Source organism: Myzus persicae, unplaced genomic scaffold (genome assembly GCF_001856785.1).
Source record: "Myzus persicae strain clone G006 unplaced genomic scaffold, MPER_G0061.0, whole genome shotgun sequence".
Taxonomy (NCBI): Eukaryota; Metazoa; Arthropoda; class Insecta; order Hemiptera; family Aphididae; genus Myzus; species Myzus persicae.
This window is the reverse complement of record NW_019104377.1, coordinates 1,102,542-1,129,894: the sequence shown is the minus strand read 5'-3', so window position 1 is coordinate 1,129,894 and position 27,353 is coordinate 1,102,542. Positions and strand designations below refer to the sequence as shown.

The following is a 27,353-nucleotide window of genomic DNA, read 5'->3' as shown; positions in this document are numbered from 1 at the left end:
ATTTAGCATTTAATACAAGGTTCCAAATAAGATGTTTTTATTGAAGTAAAGAAAAACTGTGTGGTATTCTACAAATAATCTTTTATAAGCGACTGATGTTTAGATTTATATGAAACTATGGACTCTTAAAATAGTTGATACCTACATATATAGCAAAATACAACCGTGGTAACCACAATAATAAGTTTCAAAATACAATTTTTAAATTTTTTATGATAATTGTGAACCTGATAAGTTGAGTAAAAATAATCTATAAACAGTATAAACATATTATGGAATAGGGGATGGAAAACACGTAAACTCATATTTAATTAGAAGTCACAGGGTATTTTGAACTTACAAAAAATTACATTACCAATTTAAGTTGTAAGTATAAGTATGATTGTCTTAATGTGTTTGTTTTATCATATTTAGCATGTAAAAAAAAATATTCACATTTTATAATAAAATCAATAAAATCAATTATTTCTTGTTTTTTTTTTTTTGTACAATATCCAAAGTGAAAAATCTAGATAGTCTCTCTACTGTTTACTATTTATAGTAGGTGTCATCCTTGAGTAGATCACTATTATAATGGATGAGTTAAATACTTAAATTTGAATTTAATGATAAATTATTGCAAACGAAACTAAATTAATCGGAGATCATGGGTCACATCTATTTCTCAAGATGTTTTTAATTTAATCATATTACAGTAAGTTATTTATTTGTCTATAAGTAAATATGATTTGGTTTTTTTTTTAAATAATTTATACCAAAACCATTGTATTTATTATAAATTATTATTATTATTGTCATTAACTTATTAATATTAGGTAGCTTCAGATTAATTTTAATATTTCGAAAATTACGTTGTATATATAATATTTGAAGTGTCAATGTCTCAAATCCCAAATATTAAATTTTTTTTTGATTAAAAGGAAATAAGTAAAATTGTTGGTGTAAGATCTAGTTTTTCTACCTATCATATTATATATTTTAAAAAGGTACATTTCCCGAAATATTTTAATTAAAAACTTTATATTTTATATATAGAGACATATTTCTGTTAACTAAAACCAGCCAGAATAATTTGAATTATAACCAGTCTTTGTCAATGTGTCTTAACTTATAAAATCTGATGCCTATATAATATAGAATCTTGAGTCGTAATAAAAAAACGATAAAGTAATGTTATAAACAGAACTCTATTCTGTCCATATTCGTTTATCTATTAGCATTGATTATAGAATAGACTGTTGATTTATAATATAATATTATTAGGTACCTATATAAACAACTATGTTTTTATTTTTTCCATCAACATACCTTGTTAAAGACAACAATATTATTTAGGTGGTGTAAGTGAACCTTGCATCATATCATTTTTAGATGTTCAAGTGTGTACCTTGAAATATGATGTATTTTAGTTTTTAGGCCCAGTATTAAAGATTAACTCAGTATTTTTAAAATTGAATACTATTTCATTGTTGAAATCAAAACATTTTATTAAATGGCTGAACATAGTTGTTTGAAAAGATTGATTCTAGCTAAATAGTAAATGCTCATATTAAAATTAAAAAAAGGGGGTAAGTGGATGTAGCTTTGCTGTACATTATGTGTTTAGAAGGTTGCTGCAATGGATGGTATTAAATTTGAATTCAATGATATATCATTGTATATGAAAAATGATAATGAGCCGAGACGGTATGTTAGTCTAGGACATTTTATATTGTTATTACTTTTTACTTATAATATGGTACCATTGAAAGTTTTGCAGCTGCTGACAATTTTGAATTTATGGAATTAGTTGATTATTTGATAATAATACAATTGTCGATAATAAAAGTAATAATAATAATTGATAACGAACGCGATAAACAATATTGTGGTTGCTGTAATCATTGATTATTCTATAATCAATGCTGTAATTAATAATTGTTTATTGATACAACGCCATCTATAGGCATCCTGTCGAAATATTATTTTAGTCGCCGAATACTCCTATGCCGTGGGCTATCTGTCTATTCTATAATCAATGCTATTAGTTAGGACAGCTACGGCACAGTGAATAGGCAATTTTGATGATTCAATGCATTGAATATCAAAATTTGTATCTAAACATATTGTATTCTTTATTAACCACGTAACTCTAATAATTATGTTATATTAAGAACTTTAATTGTTAAGCTACAGCCTAAAATATTTGTACTCTAAAATATAAAAAAAAAATTGCTATATTTATAAAATATCGTGTATGTCACACATTACGTTACTCGTCAACTCACCCTCTTGTCACTCGTCAGATCACGCGTTACGTTACTTTGGTGGGCGCCGGGCTTAAGAGGCTCATAAAAATATTGTTGTGGATTTACGATCAACTTTTTTTTTTAATTTCTACTTACACAAACTTATGGGGAATATGTCACCTTACTGAGAATTATGTTTTTCCATGTGATTTTGAAGAGTACTGGGGACTTTTAATTTTTACCTCCTGAATGCACCAACTTGATTTAATTTACCAAGATAAAAATCAAACAATATTTCAACTACTTATATTGTACACCGACATGAAAAGCAATTAAAAATAAAAACAAATCATTGTAAAATTAATACATTCATTGCTCAGCTCAGAATCTATAAGTTATATTTATAATAAAAATTACGAAGAATTTTTTTTGTCTTGTTTTTACCCTAAAAATATATGGTCACATTAGTTATACATAAGTAGTATGTAACTATGTACGTATAGAAGTAGTAAGCGTTAGCAATGGCGGCTCGTGAGGTTCACCTTAGGTGGTGCAAAAGAAATGTATAAAATCTCTATGGAAGATGGTAAATATATTAATTTTCTTATAGGTGCTACAAAAATACTGTACCTACTTACTTATCTAAATCAATTTTTAATAATGTACAGTGTTATCGTTTCGACGATCGACGCGACATCGTGATTTGATAAAAATAGGTTTGGTGCACACCACGATTTAAGGTAGTATCTTAAATCGTGGTGCACACATTAAATGTGCTCCAAACTCCCATATATTACTAACCGATGCGTCGAGACATGTAGCTAATATTTACACGGCCGCCTGGAGCACAAACAATTTGTACTACGCGAATTATTTAACTTATAAAGAATCACTTCTCAAAATAAAAAAACTTTTTTTTTTACAAACCGTGTGCATAATAATCAATTATTTATTAGTATATAATATATTACCTTAGGAATCTAATTATTTTTTTGGGTGGTTCACGTGCTCCTGTGTACCACGAGCCGCTATACGTCAATACCTACTCGTCCAAATTCCAAACATCATTTACATAACATAAAGCCAAAATAAATACTTTAAAAAAAGCAATTTTTTGTATACTTGTACTGTATTTTTCACATTTTTGCCATACATTTTAGTCATGATATTAATTATGATTATTTATGGATAATTATTAATTAATAACACTGAATCATAACACATGAGTCCATTACCAATACAGTACAGTAGAAGAAAATAGTTTAAATTTATATATCTGGTTTGATAGTTGTATGTACACAACAAAGTTTTAAAATGTTAACTATTTTATTATCAAATAACAAGTATTAACAGTATATTTCACACTAAGAATATATAACATCATAAAGATTTATTATTTAAAAATAAAATGATCAACAAAATAATCAAATTGAATAAATAAAATATTTTTACATAACAAAAAAAAAGTATATTTATCTAAAAGTATTGATAAGTGATCATTACAAAAATAGATATTTGCTTCAGTTAAAATTAAATTAATATTGGTAATCAATATAATTTTTTGAAATATACTAGATACCTATTTGAAAAGGACTAATACGACATTAACATTCAATGAAAAAGAGAATATTTAAATTTAAAATAAAACATTTAAGAAAAAATAAAAATATCAATAAGTAACAGAGAAACATAGCATAATTTTAAGTTTTCTAAAAACACAACAATAAATAAATAATAGCGATTAACAATTATTAATCTGAATATCTAAGTTTTCAATTAAAATGGTTCATCATAAATTAACTACTTGGAACTGCTAAATATATAAATTTATATTTATACTTAATATTGGTTTAAAAGCTTATTCATAAAAAAATTCTTGGTAATTTTTTAATTAATTCAATGATCTAAAGTACTTTAATAGTTAATTATTATTTATTTCTACGTTCTACCTAATCACAAAAATAATTTGTATTTCTTTAATAGCATTCACAAGTTGTGAATACATCTTTAAATTATATTAATAACTACCTAATACTGATTTTTTAAAAAAAAACGGATCTCTAAATAAATATAGAAATTTATTTAAAGTTATGTACAGAGCCTGGAACTTGATAATATATTACTTAGGAAGCAACATATTCAAAATCTGGTTGAACATGAATTTACTACAGAAGTTCAAAATAGATACATTCATCTTAAATCAAAAATTATCTTTTGCATAAACTTATTGAATTATAATTGTCTGTAATTGTTGAGTTTTAAAATTAAAATTTCAATGCATTTTTATTTTGATATAACCACCCTATGCTTTTTATATATTATTATTATATTTTACAGGTATAATATTGATTAAAGTGCTAATAATAATTAAATCACCAGTATATAAAAAATAAGATAATGTATTGTTTTGCATGATTTAACTTTTCAAATAATCATGCAAATTTGAAAATTATTTGCTTATAAATGCATTTTCACTGATTATTTAGTCTATTTTTAATGCGAACTTGTGAAATAATATGTATTGTAGCATATTAAGTTCCAAGCTCTGAATATGTATATTAAATATATATATAAATATATTTATTTATTGTTTATATGTTATGAAATCACTAAATTACTGAGATCTCTGTAAAACTTTCTAACTCAACCTAGCCTTATCATAAAAATAATTTATTAAATTTAATTGTGGTTAAGATTTAGTTAATTGTTAGCTTAAATAAATATTAAATTATATAATGGCACAAAATTTAAGTCTATAATATATTCCTTGCTCAGATTTTAAAATAGTAGTATAATAAAATTGTTTAAAAATAATTTACAGAAATTAATTTAACTTTGAAAAAAATGCTTATAACAATTAAATTAAACTAGGTAGGTACTAATTTGAAAATAATGTTTTTCAACTATTAATTAATACTTATTCCTAACATTCAATGTAAATTACAGTAAATGTTTTAATATATTTCCATACGAATCTTCTGCAATTATAGTTATACCATTATTTGCTAACTGTACTGGAAGAATGAATGTACGTTTGTTATTATTTTTAACAAATTCCCATGAGTGCATGACAAGGCCATCCTCTCTTCTTAATTGAACTACTCTTAACCCATTTCTTGAAGTCAATAAATTTCTATAAATTGAATGCATTATTAAAGTTTTATGATTTGTTTTAATATCTATAAATTATAATGATATATAACCTTTTTGCTACATAATCAATTGTGTGTTCATTGTTGTTTTCTTCTTTGAAATCATTAAACCATCTGTAACCATAATTAAGATCCATTTAAATTAAAATAAAGTACACAGATTAACAAAAAAAAATTATACTTATGAAAGGAAAGTATCGATGCACATCCCATAGACCAACATATTATGTGTTTTGAATCATACTCATCTATTGTTTCATTTTCATTTTCATTTGTATTGTTATTATTAGACATATCGTCCTTCATATTTATTGTATTCGAATAATTTTCAATACATATAATATATCCTTTGTTGGCAGGCTTTATTTCTTGAGCAATATTTTTATTATCCAATGTAAAAATTAAATGAACATTATCGAATCCTCGTCCCATTATGCCATATTTAGAATGGCCTAAATCGAATGTGTGTCCCAATTCATGCCATACAGAACCTAAGGTTGTGCTAAAGCATCCACCAAAATTTCCTCTATAAAATCAATCAGTTTAACATTCTCCTTTACAATGAAAAAAAAAATAATAAATACTACAAACCAAATTACCTGAAACAGCTGTCATCCAACAATGTGCCAGTATCGACTTTTGCCATGTTCATGAAACATGGTAAGACTTCCTCTAACTTACTAGGCCAAGTGTAAAGACAACCCGTTCCAAATAATGCCAGTCCACCACCACCCAATGCAACATGACCATGTAAATTTTGTCCATCCCAATAAGTACATGATAGGAAAGCTAAATATTTTTGAGTTTTAGAATTTTGACCAGCAGTCAACTCCCTGGCAATATATTCCCATAATTTCTCAGGATGCATGTTAAATACTGTACGCCTTGTTAAAGAGCTTTTAATTATACGACATTCTTTTTCAACTTTAAATGTTTTCTTTCCAAAGCCTTTTTCATACATTTTTTCAGCTGTCAGCATTTGAATTAATTTGGAGCATAATGTTATTTTAGTGCAAGCGTTTTGAACAGAATTATCATGATCTACAGGGGCCTAAAAATTAAAACAAAAATAAATACATCTAAACATTGTTGAGTATTTGTCATTTATTTGAAATATACATGAGTAGGTAATTAAGATAAATATTTATTTAGTTTATTAATTTTTTGATCATAAACGTTAAAGCCTAGAATTTACCTGGAATCTACCATCATGATCAGCACAAATTACGTAAACTGGACACACAGTGTAGTTAGTAACTCTTTGTTTGTATACTAATTTTGTGTGTAAGACTTCATTGGCAAATTTAAAAACCAACATATTATCGCCAATTTTTAATTCTATTATTATTTTAAATTTATTTTTATTTACTGTCCAGCGAGATTCTGCTAACTGTTTACCATTGTGTGAGTAATGTTTAAGTATAATATTTGATTCATCGTGTGAGTCAACTAATCCTTTAATCAAAATAGTTGAATAAGTAAATATTTCATTATTTGTAATGTTCGTCAAGCGTATTTTGTTCATTTTAAATTATTAGACATATGAATGAGACAAATAAAAGTTAAAAGCGCATTAGTAAAATAAACGTTTCAGAAAATATTAAAATATGTATGTAGGTAGGTACTTTAATACAAATGTAAGTATTGCAGTATTCGATAAACGAGAATAATAAATTTAATTTTTAAATCCGCGCTCGCGCAGTATCAGTGGCTGTAGTTTATATCACAAAATAAATTCTAAATAGGATCAATATCGTTATCACCACAGAACTTAACAATTTGTTGTAAGTGATAAGTCTAAAGAGCGGATTTTAAAAATTAAAAATATGATTATTAATATTATTATTATTTAAATTATTATTATTATACTATTTAGTGTGAAACAATATTTTCTATGGTGCAAAGTATTAGATTGAAGACGATCGCCATACACAATATTACCGCAAGTTTAAAATAAACGATCTAATAATTAAATGTTATTAATTTGGCCACACTCACAACTCGTTTCTCAAACCATGGATTTATTTGAGACATGGGAAGATCAAGAAATCCAATTCGATTTAAGTATTAGGTAGGTAATTTTTATTTAGGTACCATCGTATACTCAATTTATTAGTTAAATAAGTTTCAGTCATTTTTCTTAAAATTATTTATAAATAAATTTCCTAATAGGTAATATTATAATATTATATTATTAGCCGATGCCACTTCATGGGATAATTAATCACACAAAAACAGTTTTTCATATTATAATTAAAAAAATTTATTTACCTCAAAATGTATTAAAATTACGTTTTTTTTGTTCAAGCAAAGCGTTGAAAATGAGAAATGGAGAAAAAATAATAGATCGTCTAGAATTTATTGAAGATACAAAAGGAAATAGTGGTGATAAAGGAGTACTTGTTATTACAAATTTGAGAGCAATTTGGCATTCGATGACTTTAGCCAGAATAAGCTTATGTGAGAAAAAGTATACAATACCTCCTATAGTAGTATAAAATACTACACTCATAAATATGTAATTTATTATATTAATATTATTTTGTATGCACAATTTATAATATTCTATATAGCTATTGGCTACAATTGTATACAGGATATTTCTACAAGAATAGTGAACTCGGTAAGCGTTAAAACACTTGTTTGTGTGCAAGAAACCAAATTGCTTAAAAATATTTATATATTTTAGAGATTAAAAGGAATAACAGAAGCAATTTATATTCAAGCTAAATACAATGGATTGAGGTATGAATTTGTCTTCACAAATTTGATACCTGGTAATACAAGGCATTTTACATCATTTATAGGAGTTTTCAAGTATGCAATTACAAAAATTATTTTACAATAATTTATAGTATCCAAAACCGTTTGCAATAAATTTGGTTTCAGAGCTTATAATTCTAGTAGACTTTACCGAGAATTAAAACTTAGGGGAGCAATATTAAAGAATGGGCGTTTAAGGCTATTGATGTTCGAAAAAATGTATTCAGCTGTTAATGGCGTATGGAATTTATCTAGTGAACAAGTAATCAGTTATTACTTATTATCAATAAAAACTTTTATTTTTTCAAAATGTATACACATGATTGTTATTATATTAAGATTTCTACATAAAATATATTTATTACCAGGGAAACTTGGGAACATTTATGATAACAAATATTCGATTAGTGTGGTATGCTGAAAGTAATGAGACATTCAATATATCGCTTCCATACATTCATATAAATTCAGTATAATAAAATTTTTTTTGTAAAATAAAAATAAAATCTAATTTAATAATTTCTGGACTAGATAAAAATTAGGGAATCCAAATTTGGTGAAGTGTTAGTGATAGAAACAAATGGTTACAGTGGAGGCTTTACACTTGGATTTCGAATAGATCCCAAGGACCGATTACGATCAGTTACTAAAGAACTATCATCATTGTTTCGCATTCATGCTCAAGCGCCAGAATTTGGAGTACATTTTGTTACTACCGAACAGGTTCTTTTTTGTTTTCAACATATCTATTGCATACTTATTAAATTATACTAAATATATTTTAGGTAGAAAATAATGAACCCATAACACTACAAACACTCCCAAACTATGATGAGTTTGAAGACGAGAATACAATAGGTGTTTCAAGTACTTTAGCTGCATATAGTGTAAGTAAGACAGGTAAAGAAGATGGACTACCACAGTATGATTCTTCATTAGGTTTAGCCATTGAAACATTGCCAGATGGTTATACAATGACATCTTTATGGGAAGTTATACCAAGTACCAATAATAAATAACACATAACTATTAAAAATGTCTTATATTTTAAGTGAACAAATTACAGTAGCTTTTAGTATTTAGCTTTAGCATACCAATCTGTATGAAATATAACGTCCAGCAGTTTCAGAATTTCTTACAATTTTTACTACCTGTGAACAAAAAATAGATTTACTTAAATGATTTATATTAGTTTTATTCAAGATAACAGATGTGTACTATTAATTTTTAACGATAGTGCTTGAATTACTATAATGGATACTGGTAATTTGTAAGACCACTAAAATGGCATATATTAGTATTTACTTAAAACCCTGTCGCAACTTTTTTGTTTTCACACTATATAAATATATCTTTTTATTAATCGCCAATTGGTTTATGTCAAATTATATTATTTAATAGGATGTCAGATGTTTGTGAATTATTTGTTTTTTCTCTCTGACACAAGCGCAACATAGCACATTTACATTCAGCAGAACTAAATTTGTGTTGTTAGCTTTCATTTAAAAGATGCAAAAACAAAGATGATGTTCTGAACTTTAAGTTTAATGATAAATGGTAAATTTACTCAATACTAAAGCTAATAACACTGGGTTGGTTCTCTTGAACGCCAATTTGCTATGTTGAGGGTGGATCAGAAAAAGAAAAATAATTTGTGCTGAAATCCTTTAAAGGTATATTATATAAGATATTATAATTGTTATTGTGCTATACAATGGTAATCAAGTCATGTCTATGTTGAACAAACGACTATCAGTGATTTATAAAATATATCAGACAACTGTTAGTATATTTATTATTTTGTAAGTAACCAAATAAATGCCAAACTGTTCGCAAATTGAAATACAAATGTAAGAGAGTTTTTTTTTTTTTGATATATTACACAGTATTAAATTTTTTAATAATGTATCTTAAATATTTTACTATATTTTATTCAAATAGACCGACCTTTTAAAAATTATACCTTAATCGTTATAAGTATGGCTACACTACATCTGTTATCATATATTATATTAAAAATATTATGTTCAATCTTACTTGTCCTCTTTTTAAGCCGAAGTAACGAGAAACTGGATCACCTACTTGAATTCTCATAAGCTGATTTTCTTTTAATTTGCTGATTTATTTCAGTTAAAGAAAATAAGATACATACAAATAAAATTGAAATAATAATATGGTTTATTAAAAACAAATACCATACAACTTCTCACCACAGCAAACATTCTAATAGACAAGAATTAGTGTTACATGAGGTAATATTAATGGTATTTAATTATAATGATTATAAACTAATGTAGTAATGTATTACTATAACCCATACCAAACTTGCAGTAAAATTATTATATGTTCACATTCCCGTATATAATCAAGACCGTATAGGGAAGCAAACATAAATATGATGCCTCTAATTTATTAAATGCTATTTTTTACAACTACATAACTAAAAAAAAATTGTATACACTAGTGTAAATGGGTGTAGTTACCATACACTAATAAACATGTAAAGAATGAGCGCCTTCATACATTTCCACGTTAAGCATACACTCAGTTTGTGTATTTAAGTAAAAAGCATTGTTCTATTCCTGGGGATTGCAATCCCAGAGACAAGGGGTATTTGCAGTGTTGGTCTGAAATAATTAAATACATGTACAATTGTTTTTAGTATAACTAATACTAGCAAAACACACTTAATATCGTTCTTCTTGTTTCCAATAATACAAATAGTATTTAACTGATGGGAATTGTCACAACACAATAACACACAAACAAAAGTAGATATTATCTTGTCAATAGATGTGGAAACTACAACCAATGACTCTCCCCGGCCATTCAAGTATAGATGGTATTTAATTAGACACATTCAAAATGTTTACTTTCCGTAGCAAGTGTATACTAGTTATTTATACAAAAATTGATAAAATATTTGCAATTGGTAAAACCAATAGTTACGTTAAAATTAGTATTTATTACAAGAGCTCATGATGACTGACTTTATTTTTGAACTATTTTGTGGGTTGTGATATTATAAAGAATAAGAATTGATGGTATAAGATTTATGACACTTTTACCCTCTCTCATAAAAATAAATTTTTAATCAGAAAAAGAGCAATAGAGTACAATGACAAACTCAAATTATGGCATTGGGGCCAAAATGTTTAAGTAAATGCTAGCAATAAAAATATAAAATATTCTAATGAATGTTACCTTTTACCTAGTATTTTCTACTCTCAATTTATTTGTATAAACAGTTTATCATACATACTTAGCGCTTAAACAATAATGTAATTTATTATACCCAGCATACTACACAATCGTATAATTCAAAAAAGGATACTATCTGCACAACAGTTCTTGTTTCTCATCTGGTGTCAAAACTATGTGTTCAGGCACTAGTTCATGTTCAGTTATATTAATTAGAAGTTCCGATTCCAAAAACTGTTCCAATATGTATTTAGGAGCCATATCAACTAAAGACTAAAAAAAAAATTATAATCTGTAATGTTCAATACACATTTGTTATGTTAAATTACCAAGTGCCATTTATATTTTATGAAAAATTAATTTAAATTTTAAGTACTATTAATTATTATGTGAAGATAATGATTCTCATTATCTACACGTAAGTACAATTTTTTTTAAAAACTATTATAATTACATACAAATTATTTTAGTAAATGTACACATTGTTATTTGTATTATGAATCATTTTAATGATTTACATGTTATATAACCTACTAAATTACTAATTTTTTTGTATAATTGAGATTATTAAGAATCAAACATACTTGTTTTGCACTTGGAGTCATTCCTTGTTGAACAACAATAATAGCTCGAGTAATGGTTTCTTCTTGCATCCTTTGACAGTATGTTTTTATAGTTTTTATACCAATTTTTGGTTCTTCGGGAAAGAAAACAAACATTTGATCTGAAATTTATTACAGATTATTAAAATATTGGAGGTTGTATAATATGGTACTTGTTATACCTGTAGGATCGTCATTATGTGCCACAAGGACTATTAAATCACTCCGTCCGGGTCTTTTTTCACTGTAAAAATGACAGTTTATAGTATATTGTACATAATACATTAGAGTACATATAAGTATATTATATTTAAGTAAATTTTAACAAACCTAGGTTTATCTCCAAATTGTTCTTTAAACTGTTCTAATGTTTGATCCAATTCATCCTGCGTGACTAAATAACCTCTGTCATGGCAAAGCTATTATAAAAAACAATTATTCATTAATTAATGGTACTTTAAGATAATAGTACTTCCATTGGTATTCAATTTATGGATGCAGCATTGTATACAAATATGGTAAACCAACACAACTTATACATTTTTTTCTTTCTAGTTTTAATGTTAGTTTATTTATTTCTCAGAAGCTTCTGTGTTAGTTAGAACCATAGTTTTCCTCTATGTTATATTGCCCTAAAATTGCTAAAACTGTATGTTTAATAATGATAGGATTGTCTAATTATAATATGTTTAATATCAATATGTACTCAGCACTGTTATACCTGGTTATACCTATTATCTATGTATGGTAGACATCCTAATTCTGTTAGCTTATTGATCTTTATGATTCTTTTGAAAAATTAAAATGTATTTCAATATAATATGTATGTCTATCACAAATATAATTTTGTAAGTCCGGATACATACTTACTCAAAATGTTGAGAGTTTAGGGTAATAGGCTAAAGAACAAAATAAAAGGCAATCGAAAACTCATTGATGCATGTAAGATTCATAATATTAGTTATGTGCATTTTATTGGAAACAAAAATATTCAAGTAACAACATTTAGTTTACTCAAATTATAAAAGACATTGTGCCCCCTTCACAAACATTTTAGGTAATGAAAAAGTACTATCGTAATAGGTATCTACATGGTAATAGTTAATTTATGTTTTGAATCATTGTTTCATAATAGAAAAAAAAAAAAATTGTAATACTAAATAGTTCTAAATACTACAAATTGAATTTTTTGTGTTCCGAATACCGCAGTTTATAGGATACAAATTACACAGTAATAGCCAATTATTCCACCAATTGGAAAATCAAGACCATCTTGTCATTGTAAGTGTACATATTGGTGTAGGCATATAATTTCGTCTTGGTGTATATCTTACCTGCATAACAGTTTTTCGAATACGCCACAGTTTGTACGACTCACATTCGTCATCCATTTTGCAATTTTACTTAATAATTTAGAGATGGGTCGTTCGCGAACGAAGTAACGAACTATAGTTCAATTGAACTATTCACCCAAGTGAACGATTGGACCTAGTTCACTAAAAGGTGAACGACATCGTTCACCACTGAAATCGTTCACCCAAAGAACGTAAAACGACAAAACGACGAACGAAATCGTTCATTCGTTCATTCGAGAATCGAGAAAAACTTTTTACCGAAACGACAAAATGGTAAATATAATATAATTTTCGCTCGTTCAATCGTTCATTTCATCAAACCCCATGAGGCATGAAGTATGAACTAAGATAACATTATCTAATATCTATTATATATAATATTATCTCGAACCGTCACTTGTTAGTTGTTACAAATAAATAACAATAATATGTTTTTCACTGCACGAAGCCGATAAACATACTGAAATACTGAATTAGGTACTGAACACTGAACAGTGAATGAGTGAAACAATTTTTTTATTTCAATACTAATTAATTATTAAATGTCTTACCCCACTTAATAAAATGTAATAATATTGATTAAGAATATAGAATAAAACACCCTATGGACCTTTACCCTAATCTTGGTTTTTAACCAATAGAGCCGAAATAGGTATTGTAAGGGACTAGCCACAGTCCACAGGTGTCAGGTACCATTGTTATTTGTTATTAACAATGGATTTATGGATTTATAGATAGTGTCTACACTCTACTTAGAATTTCGTAGAAAACCACAGATATCTGAAATATCGAACAATATAGTGGACCTCAGACAGTTGGTACGTTTTTTTATAATATTATAATAAATAAACTGAATAACCAGGTTCGCCCGCGTGCAGTTTTTTATACTAACTATTTAAATAATTATAGCAAATTCAATGACCAAGAAAATATAATTTTCGATCAATTTTTCCATTTCTACCCCTTTTAACCCATGTTGTGGTTGAATTTTCGAAAAATCCTTTCTTAGTGGGTGTCTACATCACAAAACGAAACTTATATATTATCTGAAATACAGTAAATCTTGCTTAAGGCGCTGTTTCCCAACGGTCCTTTTTTTCAATTCCCACATACGACGCTTTCCCGCTCTAGAGTCTAGAGAACTGGTTCCTTGAAGAGCGTCTTAAGCTAGTTTTAATGTATATTGTATATTTACTGTTTATTATGTATATTGTATATTTACTGTTTATTATGTATATTGTATATTTACTGTTTATTATGTATATTGTATATTTGTATAATATAGGTCCCTAAAATAATATGCCCCCGGGGCAAAAATTATCTTAACCCGAGCTTGGTTAAAGCAGCTTGTATGCATGGTATAGAGACTATAACAATTAAATTCAAATATTTTTGAATATATTTTGATACTACTAAAGAGTAAAGACCTTAAAAAAATATATATAAATAAATAAAAAGTACAGAGAGTACTATTTGTCAAATGTGGGCATTAACTTGTTAAAAAGTTAAAGTTAAGTTAAAAAGTTAATTTTTTACACAGTGTTAAATATCTTGGTAAATGTTTGTGTATAACAAAGTACTGAATCACGGACGTTTCGCACTTTCGCCCCCGCCATTTCGTCCCCTAATAAAAATAAGCTCACGGACGTTTCGTCCCCATCTATTATTAAGGTAGGACATTAATTGGTCGCCGGGAGTTCATATTATCGACGTTGTCGTCTTCGTCCCGGGGGCAAAATGTCCTGTCACAATAATAGACGGGGACGAAACGTCCGTGGACTCGCTTTTTTGAAGGGGACGAAACGTCCTTTTACCTAAAATACTATGGTGGCTTATGACTTAAAAATATTCTACCTTCAAAAAAATTAACTTTTTTTTAACTGAGATAAGTTAATTTTATTTTCTATCTTAACTTTTAACTTAACTGAAGGCAATTTAATTGAATTAACTTAACTTTCAACAGTTAATTATTTTCATTAACATGCCCACCATTGCTATTCGTATGGGACATGGGTTATGTACGTATTCTTTCAATGAACTAGTTCAATTAAGCAAGTGAACGACGAACGATGAACTATACGTATTCGTTCAATTGCATGATGAACGATGAACTATACGTATTCGTTCAATTGCATGATGAACGATGAACTATACGCATTCGTTCAATTGGATGATGAACGATGAACTATACGTAGGTATATAATACGTATCGTCCGGGGGATGAGGTGACCGAGTGGTCTGACGCAGCCGGTCGCGGTTCGATCCTCGGCTACCGGGCGGCATTTTTCTCCGGACAAGTCGCGGTGACCGGAGAACAAGTGCTGCCATCCCCCACCCCCGGGGCGTGGCAGAAACTTACGGGTGCCCCATTCGAAATTCTGCCAAAAACAAACACACACGTGTTCCCCCCTATCGTCCCAAAATATACAATACAAACCTACAATACAAATCCTACTACAGCTAATGGCCTCAGTTGCCGAAGCTTAAGATCAATAAAAAAAAAAAAAACAAAAATACGTATCGTTCAGTTCGTCCGTACAGTATATATTTAGACGTATCGTTCAATGAACTAGTTCGGTAAACTAGTTCAATTAAGTGAACGATGAACGAATGAACTAGTTCACCTAAGTGAACGATAAATCCCATCTCTACTTACTATTTATCTATATCTCCTAATGGCCTAACCGAACACTTTGACACCGGGTAAGATTTGCTTATTGTTAGTTTTGAACACGAATTGAGATATTTATTCGTGGTGTAGAACTACACCGTGGAATTACGGTTAAAGAGCGGATTTTAAAAATTAAAAATATGATTTTAATATTCTCTAGAAAAACCTTTAGCTGGTAATAAATATTATTTAGTATTTTTACCTAAAATAATTTAAAATTCATAGACTAGTATTATAATAGTCAATAGAAACATATTTTGTACGTAATAATAGAGTTTACATTAATCTTTATATGAGTAATATTTACAAATATACAATTTACATTTACCATCCAATAAGTTATTAAAAAATTTCAATCATTTTTATACATATTAAAAATATTTTTTTTTTCATGACAATAATTTCAACTCGAAAAATTAACATATATAATTTTTTCATGAATAAATTTTTCAATTATATTCTTTAATATCGTATATAGGATGTATATTCTCCAATAAATTTAAAAAATATGCAAGATAAAAGATTTTTATCGGATTTTGTAACAGATAAATCGTACATATTTTTCACTCCTGTGAAGCTGCATGAGTCAATATTATGTTAAAACTTAAACATTTGCTCTCTAGTTATAACTTTCTAATGTATGATGATATAGCAAATTTCCATTCGCCAGTGTGCTGTTCATTTTTTTAATATTAGAATGAATTTACCTAGTATTAGAATATGATCTAAATCTAAGAAATTGGCCTATTATCAAACTTTTATGTTAAAAAATTATCTGTGTTGGTCATTTTCAAACATTAATATTTTACATAGGTACTCTAACTTACTTAAAAATTAAAATATCTTAAAAACCAATTAAGAAGACACAGATTATGTTTTTACATAAAAGTTTTATAACAGGTAAATTCACTTTAATATTAAGACTAACACAGCACACCATTGAAACTGGTGAACAAAAAGTTCCCATGTACGAGCGTAAGAAGGAGACTACATGTACGGGTCAGACATCTTTTTACAATGTACAGATCAAGATTAAGATAAAACAATCAATACGTATTTCTGCATTGATATGCTTTCTAGTGACCCAAGTATAAGTCTGTGCACCATGTTTTATAGTTTACACGTAGTTATCATCTAAAATCTAAATCTCATCCATGCAGTACATCAGATTCATCATTCATGACAAAATAATTTGTCATAAATAGTTCAATAGATGAAAGATTATAACATGGACATATTATAATCAGTGTCAGAATTGGGAAAATTTAAAAAGGGGTACTCTGTTTACCTATACAAAATTAGCACCCTCGTCACTTTTTATACTTCGTTAGTCATTATAATGAAAAAAATAGTAGAGGAACGCTAAGCTAAAATTCTTAAAAATTAGTCAAAGTAAGCACTCCCCCCCCCTTTCCCCTAAATCACTTCAGCACTGCATACTATACTAAATATATTATTATAAAACTGGATTATAATTACAGTGGACGCCGCTTATACTAATACTCACATTGGGACCAGCACAAAGTGAGGTTTTTGTTTTTTTTTTAGTTATAAACTAATATTCCGGAAATATATTGGAAAATGTGAAAGACGATACAATTTGTTGTCCATACACACATAATAAAGCAAAAAACATTAATTAATTTCTAAATTTTGACCAAAAATGTTTATTTTTTACCATTTTTTTTTACAAAATTTGAGTCTTAAAAACGAATTGTTGAGTCTTATAACCGAATTTTTTATAACGTATTTGGATACATCCAGACCGTTTCAGACAATTTTGAGTCTAATAAGCGACTGAACATTATATCCGTGAGTCTTATAAGCGGCGTCCACTGTATTTATAATAATTAAATTAACATCATAATTCATTCTATTTTATATGACTTGATTTAATTAATGTGAATAAGCTGATTCAACTTTGATATTAATTGTCTGTGTCTGTATCAAAACAGATCCTCATGATCCTGTGTATAAAATGCATTATATATTATATTAAATCCATAATTACATAAATTTTGCACTACAAGATAACTAAAATGACTAAAATCCATAGTAAATTACCAAATCTGTCACAGCACACAAACAGCAATGGCTCATAACACTCATTAGTTTAACAATGATTAAAACCACAGTTAGTTCAGTCATATCAAAGAGCGATTACCATAAATAGTCTACAGTCTAGACTCTATACCAATAATTGAAGACTACTAGGAAAATAAAACAACTTAAAAAAAATAATTTAACTTTACTTATGGTAGACAGAATTGTGACATAAAAATTATATTATTTAGATAATTTATAACGACCTCCTGTGAAAATCAAAAGATGTTGTTTAACTTTTTCGTCAAGGAAAAGACGGAGCTGTGTAAGGCTACAATCAACACCAGTTCCTTGGGTGGCAAACATTTTCAACATTTGATGAATTCTATCTAACGGCAATGAATCCAGATTGGTCAACATACCCACAATATATGACCAGAACACCTATATTTATAAAATATTCATTATGTAGGGTTAAAATAATTTTTGTGAAAACCTATAGAAACCTATAGATTTAACTGTTAATTTTCAGTATTTTTTGTATTTTAACAATATAAGAACCTGTAATTCTTCTTCTCTTTGGTCTTGAGCAGATGCCACGGCACTTTCCATTTCATCATCATCGTCACCATAAACAAATTCGGAATTACGACCAACAAAACTTGTTCGATTACCTTTTCCAGATATGCTTGTAGTTGGAATACCATCTTCCACAAAAATAAAGGTATCAAAAGTCTTCTCTCTCAACAAACCCTATACAAATTATTTAAATTAATAATTTTTTAATGATCAATATGGTGATAGTATTACTTGATTTTGCCAGAATCCTATCCGTCGTCTTAGGGTTGTAGCTGGTACACGCATTTTTATACTTAAGTCATTAATAGTCCATTCCTCTAATAAAATGTATTTAAGTTAATTTTGGTTTTAGCTATTAAATTATTGAGAAAAATGCACACATTATAATGATAATAGTTAATAATAGTATAGATAAATATAATCAACAAATTAATATTATACATTTTTATACTTTATTGTTGTTTGTACTTTTTTGTGGCTCAATTGTTTTTACATTAAGTTCTAACCAAAATACATTTATTATGTGATTTGTGTTGGTTATTATCACATTTAATATTCATACTTTTAAATACTTATTTTGTCAAAAACATATTATAACACATTAAAAATTGAATTATTGAGCATTTATATTATTATTATCATTATTTGCTGGATATAGATAATTTTTCTCATCATGTAAGAATGGATCACGCTAGATGAACACTGACAATAGAAAATCACAATTTTCATTGATTTACATCAGCAAGTTACTATGAGTTGAGTTGCTATGTCTCTACCTATGCAGTGAATATGAAAGGGTTCATCCTACTGTTTGCAAAATAATAAGCTACTTTCCATTTTTGTTAATGGATAATCAATCTATATATTTTCAAATTAATTTATAAGTATTACTAAACATACCTTGCTCTTGGAAATGCCATATAATTGTAGCATGTATCGGCGAAACAGTAAAATTTAATGTTTTATCTTTTAATTCTAAATCTATATTGATGATTCCAAGATTAGGCTTCCAATTTAAAGTTCTGTTACCCTATAAAAAATATTTTTAAGTGAATATAGAATAATAAATAATAATACACTTATTGTAACTTTGATTAGTTTTAGTTTTTTATAATAATATTTCAATTATCTACTGGCGACTAGTAGCACAATGTTACTAACTTTGAATGATTCAAATGCTTTTGTATAGTTATCCAAGTGATCTTGAATAACTGAAGGTAATTCTAAATTAAATTTATCTTTGAAGTTAGGCCAAAATTGATTAGATACAATAATAGCTCTAACTGGAAACTCAAGTTTGTTATTTAAATTATTAGATGATAAATTTGAAGTTGGATCAGAATATAAATGGTGGTTAATGCGTTTTGAGTCATATACATCTTTTAACATTACAGAACATGAATGTAACAATGAATCTCCAAATCTATAAAGTATAAATGCATTTATTAATGAATATTTATAAGATATATATTTTGGAACTATTTTTTAGGTATAAATACTTGCCTCAATTTCAGTAACTCCAAGTACCTAATCTCATCACCTATATTGTCCATAAACTGTGTAAGTAGGCGATCAGCTAATAAAGCTCTATATTCATTAACAAATAATTCTCGTGTACCATAAATATCAACAAGCATCGACACGGTATCAGAATTTCGGAATCGTTTAGAAGATTTAGCTAAAAATAATTAAATTAGTATAGTACATGTACATTGATTCAAACAAATTAAAAACTTACACGGATTAGCATCTACTGGATCTGGCACCCATTTAGCCCATTCCGCCATACTTTCTTCTTCACAAACATCATCTTCATCTAAAACGTTTTCATTTCTCACTAGTTCATCAGTTAAATAATGACCTTCTTCTGTAAGAGTGGTCATTACACATCGAACTGTATCCTTTCGACTTCGTAAATATGCACTACAATATAATTATTGTGAATATTAAAATGATTAAAAATACTAAATTAATAATAAGTTTTTATACCGTATTGGTTGAGTAACTTCTTGCAAAAGTGCCCCACAAGGATCGATTTTCCTTAACACTTTAATGGCAGCAGTATATGCGGTTATAATGTCAATGGTATTTACAGCTGGATGCAGTAATCTACTATGTAAAGCATTTTGTAACTTTTTACATAGGTCAGATTTAAAATCAGTCTTTTGAAGTGTTAATGATAAATCAATAACAGCCGGTTCCGAATCTGGGTATTCTACAAATATTAAAATATATTTAGAATTATTCATTTTACTATTACATACAAAATAATTTACCAATTATAATGTTAAATAACTGATCGATTCTCGTTCTAGTATATGATTCATAAAGTAGGTGTTTAAGTTTCCTCATAAATATTTTTAAGTTGGGACATTTACGTTCTATTGTATATCCTCTGATTGCTGTACTACATTTTGGATCGTATATATATTGCATCCAGTTATAAACATTTGTATCTATCCACTAAAAGAAACAAATATACTCAGATAACACTATGGAATGCAACGGAATAATCATAACTACTTTTTCTAAGGATGATACATGGTGTTCTCCAAAATTTTCTTTAGTTATTTCTTGAACTTCTGTTTCAATTTTTTGATGAATTAAATCCATAATCACATCACCAGCTAATGATTCTAAAATTCCAATAGTGATCATATACCTGTCAAAAAATAAAATCCATTATCAGATAATTGATACTGACAAAAACTTAAATAGAATATTCACTACATTAACATTGATACTATGATAATAATACCAATACCATTAGATGGTAATTATTTGAAGTTTATACTTATACTTTTACACATACAGTTACATAAAATATCCTGTGCGAATTTAAAACACATTAGATATCTGGTAGTGCACAATTATTGTTTTGCACCGCATAAAATGAATTAAAATGCCTTAGTAGTGAATTTTAGAGTCTGCAGCTGTTTTTATAACATTAAATTATGATATAATTTACCTAATTTTATTAAATAATGGCGAAGTTAGTTTATATATTTGATGCATATCAAAATGTATTTTACATGCTTGTCCCTACTATGCTGAAATAATTTGGATTTCTAAAAAAAAATTCTTAAAAATTTAAAAATCAATAAACAATAATATTATATTAATATAATATGATGTATGACTGCACCTACATAAGAAATAATAATTATAGGAAATGCAGACTAAAAAAAAAATAGTTTGACTTTAAGTATTATCCAGTTGTGGGATAAATGGATTTTGGTGGATGGTTTAAGCTACAAAAAGAATGTTTACAAAACATTCCTCACCGAAATCAGGCCATTTCAAGCTACTGTACAAATAGTTTATATATCACAATGGTTAATTCAGTTAATTAATGAAATAAAATATGAATATTGTAATAATATATAGAATACTATTGTTTACCAGTTAGTCAAATGGAACGTTTCCAATATGTAATCACATTTACAATCAATTATTTCAAAACAGCAACCATTGCAATGAAATGCTCCTTCTTTAGATGTATTTTTTTTATCTGAAAATATTTTAGTGGTTTTATAAATCTAAATAATAAATTAAAAAATGCATTCATTTAAATTATCAATTTTATATTTAGTAATTTATACACATTACTACAAAATAATAGAAATAATATCTATAATTATTTTAGAAATAAATGTACAAATTAAGTTGCACCCACATGTGTTGTCTCCATCTTTTAGATGTACAACACATGCGGGTGCGACATCCTCTCATAAAAGTAACATACCTCCAATAATATCATCTTTAGTGAAGACTTTCAATGCAACTCTATAGAATTGATAGATTATTGTATTATAATCGCTAGGGAGTTGAGAATGTAATAGAGCACAAATTTGAGCATTCAAATTTCCTAAACAATTTATTTTATTGTTTTCAAATAACATCTGTAGGCGGTTTGTTGTATCAATATATGATTGGGCTAAATTAAATAACTCATCAATTGCGTATTTAAATTTATTGAAACCAACAAAATCCTCAGGTATTTCACCATGTGTAGTCGTAGTGAGATTGCTTAATTCAATGACATCATTGGGCATAAAGTAAAGCCAAAATTCATTCATTTTTGACATCAAATCTTGTTTTATTGAATGCATAACCATTCCATGGACAAAGTTACTGAGTTTATTTTCTACAATGATTTTTTTTATTGCAACAAATTGTTCATCATCACAATGTTCAGAATTCTGTAAAACAAATAAATCTATATTATTACATTTGAAGTTTAAATTTGTTTGTTATTACTCATTACAATACATTAGTTTAAGAATGAATTAAACATCAGTCAATTGAGCTTAATAAAACATTGTTTGACTTTTTACTTCTAAATTTAATTCCAATTAAACTTAAGACCAAATTAATTGAATTTATTACAATGTACAATCATACTAACCTCTTGATCTTTTGATAATATTGGAAATCCTAGGACAATAAGAGTCCAGTATGATTTAGTTGAGCTTGTATCCATTTTGTTAAGTTATACAAACATTTGAATAACAAGCAAAACAAAGATCTCGATTTCTATATAATATTAGGTAAAAAAGAATTAATTAAAACGCCAAGTTACCTATAGTTAAACATAATAAACAATAGCACATACCTAACTGAAATGCATTTCAAAATTTAAATATTGCCGTTCAAAAAACTAAATAATAAACATTTCTTATTTCTAAAACTCAGTCTACAAGTAAACAAACCGTGTTTCAAACTTTCAAAGTTTAAACTATCTTAAATCGTGATAACAACTAACCTGGCACGTTGATAACGTTATCTATATAAAAAATACACACAGATTTTAACGAATGGATCTTCGGAGGAAAAATTTTGAGTAGTATGTAAAATTGCCTATATTTGGCCCCCTTTTTCGCTGCTAAAATAAAGACGTGGTAACATCGATAAGACTATAACATTCATATCTTCATTACAAATTATTACAAACATTTTATTATAATTAGATTTAATGGTATTAATGTATTATTCATTGGTAAATTTAAATTAAAATAGTAACATAAATACATACTATTATACGATCGTAAGATTAATAGAATACATTTCGAAAAAAAAACAATATTCATGAATTTTACACTGTCTTAAACAATTAACAAAAAGTTTAAAACAAATGTTATGATTAGGTTTACCTACCTAATATTATATTTTGTACTTTTGTTATAAAACTAACTGTTTCAAGTTTTAACCATGGGTCCCATCGACATAGATTTAGTCATTTCCAAGTACTAAAATCATTTATATTTTAATATCTGTAAACATAAGCATGCGATTTCCAAATTGAATGTTGTTATGAATGATGATGAATGTAAATAATGTTATACTCTTACCATGTATTGATGAAAATATTATACTTGGACTATTGTGACTATTTCAATTTCAGTTCTATAATTATATTTACCTTGTTTACTTTTTCGTACCCATTCCAAATGTTAAAAATTTCAAAAAATAAAAAAACCGGCCAAGCGTGCGAGTCGGACTCTCGCACGAAGGGTTCCGTACCTAATTCGTACCATTATCTATAAGAACGGCAACAAAATCACATTTGTTGTATCCCCCTTAAATATTTATTTTATTTTATTATTAGTATTTATTGTTGTAGTGGCAATAGAAACTTGAACCGTCTAAGTATCACGGTTCATGAGATACAGCCTGGTGAGTGGTGACAGACGGACAGTGAAGTCTTAGTAATAGGGTCCCGTTTTACCCTTTGGATGCGGAACCCTAAAAAATGGAATGTAGAAGGTAGAACTGATCACAAAATTCTTCGAACTCTACGAAAAACTTCCTTGGGCATGAGATATATTTACAAAAAACCTAAAAAGTTAGGATTGCCCGGGAATATGAGTGTAGGGAAATTGGAAATGCAATGAACGTAGAGGGATTTGAATCGGCGGAAGTGAAGACAAAAATAAGATCTTTGATAAATGCTTTTAGTCTAGGATTGACTAAAATTCAAAAAAAGCTAGAAATCTGGAACAGGAGTAGATGATACATATAACTTTATTAGCCAAATGTTAAATGGTTTCCTATTGCTCATCGAATTTTGCACCAAGTACCTAGTACAAACGAGAGATTCACAATCAACTAAAATAAATTAAGTATATTAAAATTTAAAAGCTGTATATTTAAAATCTATAATTTGATACACATTATTTTAATTTTATAAAATGAAAATTTAAAGATTTTATTCATTTCAATTGTAGGACAGGTACTTCGTAGTTTTAAACATTTTAATGTAACTTCAAAATTATTTATTTGATTATTAAAAATAAATTGATAAAATTATGATAAATTATTAATTTAAAATTGATGTAAGTATTTAAGAATACTAAAAATTAAAAAAATCAATTTAATATTATTTCTTGAGACAAAGCATATTAATTTGCCAAGATTTTCTCTTTTTTTCTAAATCCAATTTGAAATCTTCAATAAATAATGACACAATTTAATTCCTTTTCAGTTGATAATTTTTTATTAATTTCAAAGTTTAAAAAATAATCGAAACACAGAACTACAACAGTCATACAAATTTACAACGAACGTAATGAAATGGCGAGATTTTGGAAACAGTTATTGGCGATACATGTTTACTGGTGTATATGATGGCGCCACAACAAACATGAACGTGGAAACCAGTATTATCATCTTGTTTCCCTAAATTTTGCTTCTTTGTGAGTATATGACTCATCAAAGCTCGTTGTCCAATAAGCATTAATGACTAACTATTGTCCATTGACAATAATTATTAATTACAATCGCATTCACAAACGTAATTCAACGTTTAGCATCAGAATCATTCAGAAATTATGGATGCTGTGGAAACAAAATTTAGAATCCTATAGGTATGAATAATACAACTATAATAATAATTGTTATTTGATTTCCTCTCTAATTTTCTCTAACTTTTTTCACATATTTAGTTTAATAAAAATAATTTGTACATTTCTGGTTTGATTGTGTATGTTAGTTGATACAAATACAATAGGATAGCAATATAATAGCATAAAAAAAAAAAAAAATAGAATACAAATTTGAAATTTTGAAGATAAATTGGCAAGTGTGCAGTGGGCTTTATTTTGTTTAAAACAATGTTGAATTGCCCATAACAAAAAAAAAAGTAAGTTTGACGCATAATTTAAAAGCCTTTTTTCATAACTTAAGATAACTAAATACTATCATTTGACTCCGGCTGGTCACTTATTTATGGGACACATTGTATAAACGAGAAAAAATTTTTTTACTTAAATCTATTTAATGGGATTAAATAAAAACAAATAACATAACTAATTATTATAATTAACTTACTACAGATTTGCCATCCTTACTTTAGTGAAATCAGCAACACCAGTAAATGGTGTTAACATATCAATCTCAAACCAGAATCCTCATAGAATATAAAATGAATTATTTTTTGCATTAAAATAGTGTAAGAAATATTATAATGACATACAAATATTTAACAGATACAATAATTCAAGGATCTTATATAACTGATAGAACACTATATTCGAGACTATTTTATTTTCAACAGTTGGCTTTCAAATAAAAACCGCATAATTACTAAATAATATAATAACATTAACCAAGTTAAGAAAATATTTGTATACAAATTTCACATAATTGAACAAAATGATTTACTATCTATTTCTGTATTACACTCGTCTAATGTATCCTTTAATGTTGAATTTGGTCTTCGCTTTGCTATATAATCTGGCAATGGTTCATTCCAGTTTTCTGGTGGACTAGTTCTATTTTCCCATACATTATTTGCATAGAACGATTTCCATCGATTGTTTCTCTTAATTTTTTCACTATTAACCAAGGTTTCCTTTAAAAAAGAACAAATTGTTATTATTATATTTTTAATGTAAAAGAGTAACAGGGATAATATATATCCTTAAAATTAGTTACAGCTGCTTGAATATTTTTGTCATTTTTCCATTTTAAACAATTTGTATAGTCTTCATGCCAATGGTTGCAATCTACTGTACTTCCATGAACAAACATCTGATGTAATCTTGATGATATTGAAGTACACTCACCATATTCACTATTATACATTTCACATGGACGTATCTGGAACAAATATTCTTGTCCACATAAATATTCATCAAAACATATTTAATAGAAATGTTAATTAGTACATAATATCTAAATATACAAATACTTCAATTATTATAAATTATAATTGTTTGGGTATATAGCACAACTAGTTATTTTTCATTCTTTTTAATATTATAGTGGCATATTATTATTTAAAATTAGGATATTTTTTGATAGACTTAAAATTAAAATCAAATGGTTCATATGAATCTAATACATCAATGTTTACAATCTACAAGTAAAATAAATTTTATCATACTATAATGGTGTACTTTTTAATTTAATTCTACTTTTTTATATTATCACAGAAAGATTTTATAGTTACCATCCATAAATCCAAATCTTTTGGTTTTGTATCTGTATTTTCTTCGTTCATATCTGTAATTTAAATAATTGACGTAATTATACAATTGGTAATTACTTAAGTACAGAAAAAATAAAAATATTTTATACATACTCATATATTCTTCTAGAGCTATAAAGTAATAAGCTATACTTTAAATCATATATTATAAATAATAGTTAGTATTGGAAGTAAAATGTTTTATTAATTGATATATATTAATTAAAATTGTAGTCATAAAAATGTTAACACACTAACACAGAAAAATAGAATAAATTTAATATTTTAA

At 27.2% G+C, this 27,353-nt stretch overlaps 5 protein-coding genes across 7 annotated transcripts; 1 reads left to right on the top strand and 4 right to left on the bottom strand.

Annotated features, from left to right (window-relative positions):
* Nucleotides 1-5,073: 5,073 nt before the first annotated feature.
* On the bottom strand, nucleotides 5,074-7,085 carry LOC111041662 (putative zinc metalloproteinase C607.06c). 2 transcript variants are annotated; one of them, XM_022326008.1, is made up of 5 exons: nucleotides 6,576-7,085; nucleotides 5,980-6,431; nucleotides 5,562-5,882; nucleotides 5,432-5,494; nucleotides 5,074-5,361 (listed from the first exon to the last, which is right to left on the bottom strand). In XM_022326008.1, the coding sequence occupies exons 1-5, from the start codon at nucleotides 6,903-6,905 to the stop codon at nucleotides 5,169-5,171; spliced, it is 1,359 nt and encodes a 452-aa protein (XP_022181700.1). In that variant the 5' UTR covers nucleotides 6,906-7,085; the 3' UTR covers nucleotides 5,074-5,168. The 2 variants fall into 2 exon arrangements, with proteins under 2 accessions (XP_022181700.1, XP_022181698.1); XM_022326006.1 differs by having other exon boundaries at nucleotides 5,562-5,906; nucleotides 6,576-6,905.
* Nucleotides 7,086-7,190: 105 nt separating this feature from the next.
* Nucleotides 7,191-9,295, top strand: LOC111041663 (Bardet-Biedl syndrome 5 protein homolog). Of its 2 annotated transcripts, none has more exons than XM_022326010.1 (8): nucleotides 7,191-7,451; nucleotides 7,694-7,840; nucleotides 7,954-8,003; nucleotides 8,070-8,197; nucleotides 8,270-8,405; nucleotides 8,512-8,613; nucleotides 8,675-8,866; nucleotides 8,929-9,295. In XM_022326010.1, the coding sequence occupies exons 2-8, from the start codon at nucleotides 7,702-7,704 to the stop codon at nucleotides 9,160-9,162; spliced, it is 981 nt and encodes a 326-aa protein (XP_022181702.1). In that variant the 5' UTR covers nucleotides 7,191-7,451; nucleotides 7,694-7,701; the 3' UTR covers nucleotides 9,163-9,295. The 2 variants fall into 2 exon arrangements, with proteins under 2 accessions (XP_022181702.1, XP_022181701.1); XM_022326009.1 differs by having other exon boundaries at nucleotides 7,689-7,840.
* On the bottom strand, nucleotides 9,171-13,463 carry LOC111041664 (DNA-directed RNA polymerases I, II, and III subunit RPABC1). Its single transcript, XM_022326011.1, has 7 exons — nucleotides 13,281-13,463; nucleotides 12,277-12,365; nucleotides 12,129-12,190; nucleotides 11,929-12,068; nucleotides 11,478-11,617; nucleotides 10,181-10,259; nucleotides 9,171-9,294 (listed from the first exon to the last, which is right to left on the bottom strand). Exons 1-7 carry the CDS (start codon nucleotides 13,335-13,337, stop codon nucleotides 9,229-9,231), a joined length of 633 nt encoding a protein of 210 aa, XP_022181703.1. The 5' UTR covers nucleotides 13,338-13,463; the 3' UTR covers nucleotides 9,171-9,228.
* Nucleotides 13,464-18,200: 4,737 nt separating this feature from the next.
* On the bottom strand, nucleotides 18,201-23,361 carry LOC111041714 (anaphase-promoting complex subunit 2). Its single transcript, XM_022326088.1, has 14 exons — nucleotides 23,210-23,361; nucleotides 23,003-23,130; nucleotides 22,340-22,796; nucleotides 21,997-22,105; nucleotides 21,118-21,256; nucleotides 20,871-21,057; nucleotides 20,584-20,809; nucleotides 20,333-20,517; nucleotides 20,098-20,272; nucleotides 19,756-20,017; nucleotides 19,495-19,624; nucleotides 18,826-18,911; nucleotides 18,577-18,768; nucleotides 18,201-18,459 (listed from the first exon to the last, which is right to left on the bottom strand). The coding sequence occupies exons 2-14, from the start codon at nucleotides 23,075-23,077 to the stop codon at nucleotides 18,259-18,261; spliced, it is 2,424 nt and encodes an 807-aa protein (XP_022181780.1). The 5' UTR covers nucleotides 23,078-23,130; nucleotides 23,210-23,361; the 3' UTR covers nucleotides 18,201-18,258.
* A 2,129-nt stretch (nucleotides 23,362-25,490) lies between these two features.
* On the bottom strand, nucleotides 25,491-27,352 carry LOC111041734 (UPF0545 protein C22orf39 homolog). The gene is made up of 4 exons (XM_022326123.1): nucleotides 27,179-27,352; nucleotides 27,047-27,099; nucleotides 26,530-26,694; nucleotides 25,491-26,446 (listed from the first exon to the last, which is right to left on the bottom strand). Exons 1-4 carry the CDS (start codon nucleotides 27,180-27,182, stop codon nucleotides 26,231-26,233), a joined length of 438 nt encoding a protein of 145 aa, XP_022181815.1. The 5' UTR covers nucleotides 27,183-27,352; the 3' UTR covers nucleotides 25,491-26,230.
* Nucleotide 27,353: the final 1 nt, after the last annotated feature.